This window comes from Paecilomyces variotii (assembly GCF_004022145.1).
Source record: "Paecilomyces variotii strain CBS 101075 chromosome Unknown C8Q69scaffold_10, whole genome shotgun sequence".
In the NCBI taxonomy this organism is placed as follows: domain Eukaryota; kingdom Fungi; phylum Ascomycota; class Eurotiomycetes; order Eurotiales; family Thermoascaceae; genus Paecilomyces; species Paecilomyces variotii.
Genome location: NW_021167149.1, coordinates 74,684 through 84,446, shown reverse-complemented (window position 1 = coordinate 84,446; position 9,763 = coordinate 74,684). Strand labels below are relative to the sequence as shown.

The 9,763-nt window shown below is 49.2% G+C and overlaps 3 protein-coding genes across 3 annotated transcripts; 2 read left to right on the top strand and 1 right to left on the bottom strand.

Moving 5' to 3' along the window:
• Positions 1 to 2,728, bottom strand: C8Q69DRAFT_513449 (leucine rich repeat protein; the record flags this gene model as incomplete). The annotated part of the gene is made up of 7 exons (XM_028633313.1): positions 1 to 1,465; positions 1,521 to 1,686; positions 1,742 to 2,278; positions 2,334 to 2,361; positions 2,416 to 2,454; positions 2,519 to 2,640; positions 2,708 to 2,728. The coding sequence occupies 7 exons, from the start codon at positions 2,726 to 2,728 to the stop codon at positions 450 to 452; spliced, it is 1,929 nt and encodes a 642-aa protein (XP_028482762.1). The 3' UTR covers positions 1 to 449.
• A 285-nt stretch (positions 2,729 to 3,013) lies between these two features.
• On the top strand, positions 3,014 to 6,494 carry C8Q69DRAFT_509075 (DNA repair protein RAD16; the record flags this gene model as incomplete). Its single annotated transcript, XM_028633053.1, has 11 exons — positions 3,014 to 3,065; positions 3,144 to 4,045; positions 4,101 to 4,430; positions 4,486 to 4,594; positions 4,650 to 4,724; positions 4,780 to 4,838; positions 4,892 to 5,112; positions 5,165 to 5,211; positions 5,267 to 5,393; positions 5,450 to 6,202; positions 6,263 to 6,494. 11 exons carry the CDS (start codon positions 3,014 to 3,016, stop codon positions 6,492 to 6,494), a joined length of 2,907 nt encoding a protein of 968 aa, XP_028482761.1.
• Positions 6,495 to 6,902: 408 nt separating this feature from the next.
• Positions 6,903 to 9,404, top strand: C8Q69DRAFT_59965 (C2 domain protein). The gene is made up of 2 exons (XM_028633821.1): positions 6,903 to 8,095; positions 8,166 to 9,404. The coding sequence occupies exons 1-2, from the start codon at positions 7,311 to 7,313 to the stop codon at positions 9,094 to 9,096; spliced, it is 1,716 nt and encodes a 571-aa protein (XP_028482760.1). The 5' UTR covers positions 6,903 to 7,310; the 3' UTR covers positions 9,097 to 9,404.
• The last annotated feature ends 359 nt before the right edge of the window (positions 9,405 to 9,763 follow it).

Here is a 9,763-nt window from a genome sequence, read left to right as displayed (position 1 = left end):
ATATTAGTGTCAATGAGCGACCGATCGGTTCAGTTGACCTTATTTCGGATAACGGTTGCGAGTGTATTGTTTTGAGCTTAAATCTTGAATGTGATTGTTAGGAAATTGTGGCGTTGTCTTAGGCTTGAGCGTTGGAAAACAATAGTGGTAAAGTTTAGGGACTTGGCTTGATGCTTTATGTATTTAGACTGTGAATTTACGGTAACCATGAGGATTATATTGGTGAATAGCAGAGCGTTGATATCTTGAATTAGCTGAGACGGCCAGCTGCAGTATCAAACCTGTGTACGTACAGTAGCTCCGTGAGAAACACAGAAATAATAAGAAACCAGGATTCAGCGCCTCCCCGGAGAATAATCCCACCAGCCACGCCGATCGAAAGTAAAAGTTAGCCACGGGCCGTTTATTTAATACAGGGAAAAAGCCGATTTATTGCAGTTGACGTGCATTTACTGGAAGCCGCCTTCCAAGACAATAGAGTCTTGTGCATTCAAGCCTCCAATCAGCGCGACACCGGCAGGAACACGCACGTCCCTGACATTGAAGCATGCAAATGCAACCAGCTTCTTCATCGCAGGACAGGCTTTGAAAATGCAATTGACAAGGTAGTCATCTACGACAGTGTGGAAAGAAATATCCAGCTCTTCCAGGTGTGGATATGTGTTGTTCTTGCCAAAGACTTGCTCGAATGCGTCGCGAGATATGTGCCGACAAGAGCTGATATTCAAAGACCGGATTTTGAGTCCTGAATGCTCCATCAAGGCGACGAATCCCTCAGAAGCAAGACCTATCGGTTCTGGAGGGCCGCTGGGGTTTGCATTGTCGACATCTCGCGTCGAAGACAAGTCAACAAAGGTCAATGGCGGGTTTGGCCAGTTCGTGAAAAGATTCGCATAGCCCTTGTCGGTGCATACTGCGTTGTCTGATAAGCGAAGCTTTGACAGTTTACTACACCGGCGATGAATGCACTCGAGAAGGGTGTCATTGGCGTTGCGGAATCCATGCAAGGATAATGTCCGCAGATTAGGCCCCAGCTGATCGACCAGATTGGCTATGGTTTCAGCCTGCGTATCCTGGAGGAAGTCCAATGACAGATGCTCGAGGCTTTTCAAGTTGGTGATCGCACGTAGTGAGTCATCACCTGTCTTCCAGCACTCCTTTAGCTTCAGACGATGCAGACCAGTGCAGTGCGTGCAGATCTCCTTCACCGTCTCATCGTCCAGGGATGAATCAAGGTTAGACAGCTTGAGGCTCTCAAGGTGCGGTCCCATTTTCTGGAAGAACCGCCGCCAGCAATCATCAGAAATGAGATTAGCAGCATCCAATTGAAGTCTTTTGATCTTCAGGTTGCGATCCATGACATAGTCAAGGACTGGGTCTTTCATCTGACCGGCAAAGCGGAGATTGACGTCAACTAGAGAAGGCATAAACGTGAAGATCTTCCGGAAGTCGTCCGTCTCAAGTTCTGAAACCATTAGTGGCTTGCTCGACAATAATCTTTTAGCATGGAATAAACTCACTGCCGCAGTCATATATGTTAATGGAGTCTAGATCAGGACGTAAGAAAAGATTGAGCGTCCTGGGAGTGAGAACTCTCCTTTTTGATAAGATTTGACTGAGCCGATGAAGGAGCTGATGGGGAAGATCCCCAAACTCTTCCACATCGTTTATATTGTCGGCAACTTTCTGCACGTGAATTAGGACATGGCCTTAACTGGACACATAACCGACGCCTCCTCACCTTGGTACACATTTCAGCAAGGCTTAAAGCGCCGGTCTGGACAATTCCATCGAGGAGATTGCTTCGATTCTGACGGCGGCTATTCTTAGGCCCGCGTTTCTTCGGTATCGTTTTCTTTTCTTCATCTGCGAGTTCCTTGGAACATTTGGCACAGAGAAGACCGCCATTTGGACCGGTTTTACTGTAGGCAGTGACGGTGAAACGTTTACTGCAATTCTCGCAGTTATCGAACTGACCGGGCAGAGGCCGGGACTTCTGGTACATCATATCCCGTGCGAGTTCATCATCGTAGTCAGGGTCATCGTCGCCATAGCGAGACTTGCGACGAGCGAACGCTTTGCTCTGCTTGATCTTGTTTAGGGTAGCTGCTTCCTTTCTCTTCCGTTTTTTGCGCTCCTCTGGAGTTTCAGACACGCTTTCTTCATATTCTTCTTCGTCGTTTCTGCTATTAGCCCTCTCTAGTTCCGCCTGGCGTTCCGCCTCCCTCACACGCTGCTGGTAGTCGTTGGCAATCTGGGCAGCGGAGATATTGTTGGACTCCATTTCCCAATATCAGTATAATAGCTCATTATGTAGCAGAAGCTCTACTTACGGCCAGGAAATCAGTAAGAGCAGAATGTCTGCACAAAATTTCTGTTAGCTCAAGCTCTCAGAACATAAGAGCGCTCACATACGGGCCCCGAATCTGGTTCCCCGCCTGTCTTCTTCCCGCCCTAGTATGCTTGTGAGTAAAACCCCAGAGAAGACTGAAATCACGTAGATCAGTAGATGACTTACATTATCCTGTACGATTCTCTGACTTCAGATTTGAGCACCAGCAAGATGTTGTCGAGGATGTAAGCAGACTTGAGGTTGCGAGGCTTCGAGATCACAGGATCCCGTGACAGTTTCGCGTTCCACTTTACGCGGTCCCAGCCGGTGGCGATGCCAATCAGTGCTTTTATCGGCAATCGAACAGTACCATACTCCAGGGAAAAAAGTCAGCATCCAGTCGCCTTTCACTCGGCGTTTATCTAGGCAACACAGCCGATCTGAGCTGGGAATCCAGGCGACGATCGACTTGTGGCGTCGAAAATTTTCCCCTTTGCTGCCTTCTTTTTAGCTGATTAAGCTTCAGTCGCTCGTTATCGGAGATCAAGGTTGGCTGATAAGCCTGTCGATTCGCCAGGCACCAATCTTGGCGATTTCCTTTCTTTACAGCTCTTGTTCTCTCAATTCAAATTCAAGCATCAGGAGCTATCTACGGGCAGAGTCCGAGTAAGCGCTGAAATAATGGCGAGGAAACCGGTGAAGAGAGCAGTTTCGTCTGCCCGAAACACAAGCAGTAAGCTGACTGTTTTCTCCCATCCCTTCAAATCGTAAATTGATAAACTGACGCCATCATGTTCTTTTTCTTCCTCAGGCGCTGTCGAGTCGCGCACCAGACGTACATCCTCAAGAATAGCAAATGCTGCCACGAACAGAGCCACCTATGGAAGTGGTATACCTCCGCCCCCTGATGGGAATTGGCAAGATTATGACGCTGGTGTAAGAATGGGTATGAGCACGGCTCAGGCTGCCAGGGATGGTACGCAAATCGAGGTCGCGATTCCTGTCAAGAAGATGCCTTCCTCTGGCGACTCATCTCCAGTCTCTGCAGGCGAGACCTCTGGAGCTGGGACGAATGGATACGACACGCCGGCTACCAGCGTTACTGGGACACCCGGATTTCCAGTCACGAATAATGAGACCAAAAAGCGTGTCAGTGCCTCAGCCCGTGCTCGAGAGCTTCGATCAAGTACATTTTCCCTGCAGAATGCAGCGAAGAACTTGAAGCGAGATGCTGCTAGCCTCCTGGATGATCACTCTACGATAGAAAGCTCGGATGCAGCACTAGCCCGTTCCCTACAGCTCGAGGAGTATCAGGCACCCGACGTGAAGCGGAGGAAGACCTCCCGTACCAATGATACATCGGCTCTGGAGATAATGGATTCTCACGAGTCGCTGGCACGGAGCAGCGGCGAGAAACGAGCCCTTCGATCTAGGGTCATCCCAGATAGTGAAGATTCATCGCTCTCAGACCTAGATGACGTAGCTGCTCGTCTTGGACCTGATCTCGAGGACGAGTTAGAAGATACCTACGAGGATTCCTCTGAAGCAAGTGACGATGATGAGTCGTCTTCGGCTTCTGCGGATGATGAAGTTCCATTGGCATCCCGCTCGCCTGGAACCAGGCGACAGGCGGCTAGACAGACTAGAGCAAGAGGTGCGAGGGCTGGCGCAGCTTCTGAGCGGACTTCTGCGCCATCATGGATGAGTCGTCGGGTAAGAGAGAACGTACTTTATTCTCGTGTCCTGTATGCCTCTAACACTGGGATAGGCTCTGAGGGAACGCAAAAAGCTCGAGAAGCAGCATCCATCTGTTGTTACAATGTGGGATGACTTGAAGAAGGACCCTCCCATCACACCGGTTCCAGCGCAACAGCCTGCCGGGATCTCTCGACAACTGAAGTCTTTCCAGCTTGAAGGTTTGGATTGGATGATCCGGCAGGAAAAGACGCAGTACAAGGGCGGTTTGCTCGGCGATGAAATGGGAATGGGAAAGACTATTCAGGCGGTATCGCTGCTGATGTCGGATTACCCCGCTGGCCGGCCGTCTCTAGTCATCGTGCCCCCAGTTGCATTGATGCAGTGGCAGTCAGAAATCAAGGTCAACTCTCTGGTAGTACGGTTACACTATGATCAGTGATGTTAACTTTTACCAGGCATATACCGATGGCAAGTTGAAGGTCCTTGTCTACCATAATTCGAACCCGAAGGTGAAGCTGTTGAGCAAGTCCGAGCTGGAAGAATACGATGTGATTATGATCTCATGTACGGTGCCAAATTCTCAACGTAAAAGAGCCATTGTCTGACCATAGTCATCTAGACTCGGGCCTTGAATCTATGCATCGAAAGGAACTCAAAGGATGGAATCGAAATGACGGTATTTTGAAGGAAGATAGTGGGTCGTCCTGGCTTTCATGGCTCCATATCTGCTATTAACGTTCATCGCTCAGGCGTCATACATTCGATCCATTTCCATCGTCTTATTCTAGACGAGGCACACAGTATTAAGGTGAGATCATCCCCTGGCAGTTTTTTGATTTCCGCGAGTTGACCCGTAGACAGCAACGCACCACAAGTGTGGCCCGCGCCTGCTTTGCCTTGAAGGCGAATTACAAATGGTGCTTGTCTGGTACCCCGGTGCAGAACCGTATTGGAGAATTCTTCTCTCTTCTCAGGTTTCTCGAAATTCGTCCATTTGCCTGTTACTTCTGCAAGCTATGCCCATGCCAGGAGCTGCACTGGTCCCAGGATAAGGAGAAGAGATGCACTCACTGCAAGCACAGGTATGGCTCCTCATCACAAGGCGCCTCATTTCAACTTCTGACCTCCTTGCAGTGGGTTTAGTCACGTTTCGATCTTCAACCAGGAAATCCTCAACCCTAGTATGTCCACTGCTGTACTCTAGGTATATTTGGGTCGTTGTTAATATTATCGCAGTCACGGAACGGAACAGCCCTACCGCTAGGAAAGAAGCTCTGCAAAAGCTGCGCCTGATAACGGATAGGATTATGCTGAGGCGGGTGAAGAAAGACCACACATCATCGATGGAGCTCCCACCCAAGCGGTAAGTTCTTGTCCACTTGCTAGTTCCTTGTCTTAGCCTGTAGCTGACTTGTTTAGTGTGATCATCCATAATGAATTTTTCGGGGAGATTGAACGAGACTTCTCTAGTAGCATCATGACCAACACCACCAGGCAGTTCGACACATATGTGAGCAGGGGTGTTATGCTTAATAATTACGCCAACATTTTCGGTCTCATCATGCAGATGCGCCAGGTTGCGAATCATCCGGATTTGATCCTCAAGAAACATGCGGAGGGAGGTCAGAATGTCCTCGTCTGCTGCATCTGTGATGAACCAGCAGAAGAAGCAATCCGGTCTCGCTGTCATCACGAATTCTGCCGCCAGTGCGCGAAGAATTATATCAATTCGTTCGATGCCGGCACGACTGTGGACTGCCCCAGGTGCCACATTCCGCTTTCTATTGATTTTGAACAGCCTGATATAGAACAGGAAGAGGAGAACGTGAAGAAGAACTCGATCATCAACCGGATCCGTATGGAGGAATGGACGTCCTCGACCAAGATCGAAATGCTTGTCTACGACCTGTACAAGCTCAGAAGCAAGAAACAAACCCACAAATCGATTGTTTTCTCCCAGTTTACCTCTATGCTACAGCTTGTCGAATGGCGTCTCCGTCGGGCTGGCTTCAATACTGTCATGCTTGATGGCAGCATGACTCCAGCGCAACGTCAGAACTCAATCGAGTATTTCATGAAAAATGTGGACGTTGAGGTATTCCTCGTCTCTCTCAAAGCAGGTGGTGTAGCTCTGAATTTGACGGAAGCCTCTCGAGTCTTCATCGTGGATCCGTACGTGGTTCCTTCTTGTCCCCCGCCGGTTGTCTGTTAGGTGCTAACATGATTTGCTAGATGGTGGAACCCTGCAGCTGAATGGCAGAGTGCAGACCGTTGCCATCGCATCGGCCAAAGACGCCCCTGCGTGATCACAAGACTGTGCATCGAGGATTCTGTCGAGTCTCGGATGGTGTTGTTGCAGGAGAAGAAAGCAAACATGATCAATGGAACGATCAACAAGGACCAAGGCGAGGCCTTGGAGAAGTTGACTCCGGAAGACATGCAGTTCTTATTCCGGGGATCTTAGTTTATTGCTGACCGGACATCTGCCAGGAGGAGGTACTACTGGCCAGCTCACGCAACATGGGTGCCTATCCGGCTTACCATAGCAGCAGGTCCGCAGGCTGCGGGCTCTTTCTTATTTCACCAGACATGTCTTTTTTAAAGTCTATCAATTAACGACAGCTAGCTAATAAATATTTCTAGAAGTAAACTATTTTATCGAGAGCGTTGAGCCAAGCAGTCAGTAACCGACGGGATCAGCGTATGCATGTAATCGAGTGTATAACTACGACATCTCGCTCGTGCATAGAATCCACAGCGCTATCAGCCCCGTGAGTGGAGACCATGACTTCCGTTGGCCGTGATACATAGAGAATATTCGACCTGTAATTAGTAGTAACTCTAGGCCAAAATCGATAAACCCATTGTGAGGACGTCAACGTGCAGCCCTATCCGCCTCCACATGTGGCGGTTAAATTGTTAATCAATATTAATGGTCCTCTTTGTGTAGCAGCGTGTCGCCAAGGTCAGACATCCCACTTCGCCGCCAGGCCTCGTCATTTCTCTGTGTTTAGCAAAAGTTAAAAGTCGCGGAATTTCGATCTTCACAGGCGGTCTTAGCTCGCCGCTAGCCCTCGAGATCACCCCATTCAATCATAATAATAATACGATCAGGACAGGCCACCTGAATTCCCTTCTCCTGAGTCGGAAGAAACTCTCTCTGCGACAGTGTCATACGGTGTGCCATGCGCCAGAAACACAGTATCTCCAACCTACATCATCCCGAGGACGGTCTTTTGGTTCTGAGCGGCACAGAAACCCGCGATATCAAATATCGACCATGGACGAACAAGTGAAACCCCAAGTGCGACCCCAGCATCCCACCGAAAAATATGGCCCGAAATTCGTCGACAAAGCAGAGAAGATACATGACCGCGCGATGGGGCTGACGAACGGTGCGGGCGAGCATCAGCCCGCTGGAGGGTTCGACAGCACTCCATTTCCTGACGCGCCGTCCGGTTACACGTTGCGATTTGTGCTGCATCGCGCCGTCAATCTGCCATTCGCAGACTTCAGTACATTATCGTCTGATCCGTTCGTTACCGCGCAGCTCAAGGTTGATCTGCCCCGCCGGCATAAGCAGGATCCCATTCCCATCTTCCGCACCCCTACCATAAGAAGGAGCACTAATCCGGTGTGGGATGCGGAATGGATTGTTGCCAATGTGCCTGCCTCTGGATTTGAGCTCAAATGCCGCGTCTACGACGAGGATCCTGCCGACCATGACGACCGACTCGGAAATGCATATGTAACGGCATCATCCATCTCGGAATCATGGGAGGGGATCAAGGAACAATCGTTTACAATCAAGAAGCGCATGGCAAGCAAGCGCGCGTACTTCTTTCGAACTCTAGCGGTGGCTGCTTGCCATCTTCGCGCCATGGATGCGCAGCTAGTTGTGAGTGTCGAGTGTCTGGGGAAGACCCCAGGGGATGAGGGTGCGCATATGTACACTATTGGTCCGAACTACTGGTTCAAACATTACTCTCCTCTCATCGGGAGATTGACTGGGACTAAAGACTCGGTCCCAAGTGCGGATGGTAAGAAAGAAATCACACGGTACAAGTGCGTTGTCTCTCTCTCCCCTGAACCCGACTCTATACATACAAAAGGCTGATGGTTATAATTCTCTTAGTTTCCAAGCTATCCAAATGCAGCTGAAAGGCCCGGTGCCGTCACAACTGTACCATCGCTACGTTGAGTTCAGACCGTTTGTAGCCGGCATGTTCACATCGCACAGTCTCCGAGGCCGCATTCTGAACAGAGCTCTGCATCACCAGCATGCGCGCATTTACAATTTCGATAGAACCACCGAGCACGGATTGTTCAATGGGCCCTGCACTGAAATGGCGCAAAAGTTTCTCGAGTTTGCTCACTACGGCCAGGGAGGGCGTATCTTTACCTATGTGCTCACACTCGACGGGCTTCTTCGCTTTACTGAAACAGGCAAGGAGTTTGGAATTGACTTGTTGAGCAAGCACACCATGCACAGTGATGTCTCGATCTATATTGCATTCTCTGGCGAGTTTTTCGTCCGTCGCGCCAAGCATCGACATCATCGACCTGGTTCTGGGTCATCTCAGGCGGTAGCTGGTGATCCGACGGAAGATCGACGTCGAGCTTCGACGTCCTCAGATCCATCCCATGATCCCGCTGATTATGAACTCTTCATCGATAATGACAGCGGCACATATCGGCCCAATGCAGAGTTGCTTCCTCTGCTCAGAGAGTTTCTATCAAATAACTTCCCGCGTCTCCGAGTGATAACATTGGACTGCCAGAAGGATGCAGACAGAATGAACCATCTCAAGGAGGAACAACGAGAAATCAAGAAGAAGAGCGCCCAAGGAAACTTTGCCTACATGCAGCCGTCCAGTGGCTCAGATTCTAGTCTGTCCAGTTCGGACGAGTCAGAACTTGACGAACGTGTTAACGGACATCCCAAGCACAGAAGCGGCATTTCACAGAGATTTCACGATATGAAAGATGTCAAGAAAAATGTCAGGGACTGGGCCATGGAGGGAGATCATCCTGATGGTCCCAGCAAGCCCCCAACGGAGCATTGAGGCTCTGTTTCTGATGAATCGAGGCTTCACCAGCACCGCAGGACAACGGCAGGGAACACCATCATGCAGATGGACCTGCCTTATCATTCTCAACTATTTCCTCATGCCATAATTATTAATACCCCCATATACCCCTCGATCTTACTCGTTGCAGCACAGCGATACTGCCTGAGGTTTTCATTCTTGTCATTATTTAAGCTTCGATCCCCTGATATTCATGTTCTTGTCGTTAGTTTGGTATAACCATGTCTAATTTCTTCGATGAGCGAGCCTCTATGCCAGCGGACTCTGTTTGTTTATTTACTTTGTGTGATTATACCCCCTTGACAAATTTTTTGTTCTTTCAGAAGCCTGTTCTAGAAACGCATTGCAATTTTCACAGTCATCCAGGACATTAAATAGTTGATTAATACCTGCCGTGATATTTTGTAGAACCACTGCATATCGTAATCGGTATTCCAGTGCTCTATTCTCGCCGCTTATATTCCCATTTCCCTTTTCCTTTCCCTGCATAATTCTAAACCGGAATGCATCCTGTCTAGCTCTGAACTGAGCTAGTTAGTTATATAGAGTATTTGCTGGTTGGCTAGTTGACGATTGATTAGGTACTTAATCAATGTTAGTATCTGATGCTAAAAACAGAACAAGTCAGGCGGTTGTCTGTGCA

What these genes read in the sequence shown, in the direction of transcription:
- C8Q69DRAFT_59965 (XM_028633821.1), top strand. Translation starts at nt 7,311, where the DNA reads ATGGACGAACAAGTGAAACCCCAAGTGCGACCCCAGCATCCCACCGAA. An exon ending in AAAGAAATCACACGGTACAA is followed by an intron (nt 8,096 to 8,165) that starts GTGCGTTGTCTC and finishes TAATTCTCTTAG; the next exon opens with TTTCCAAGCTATCCAAATGC.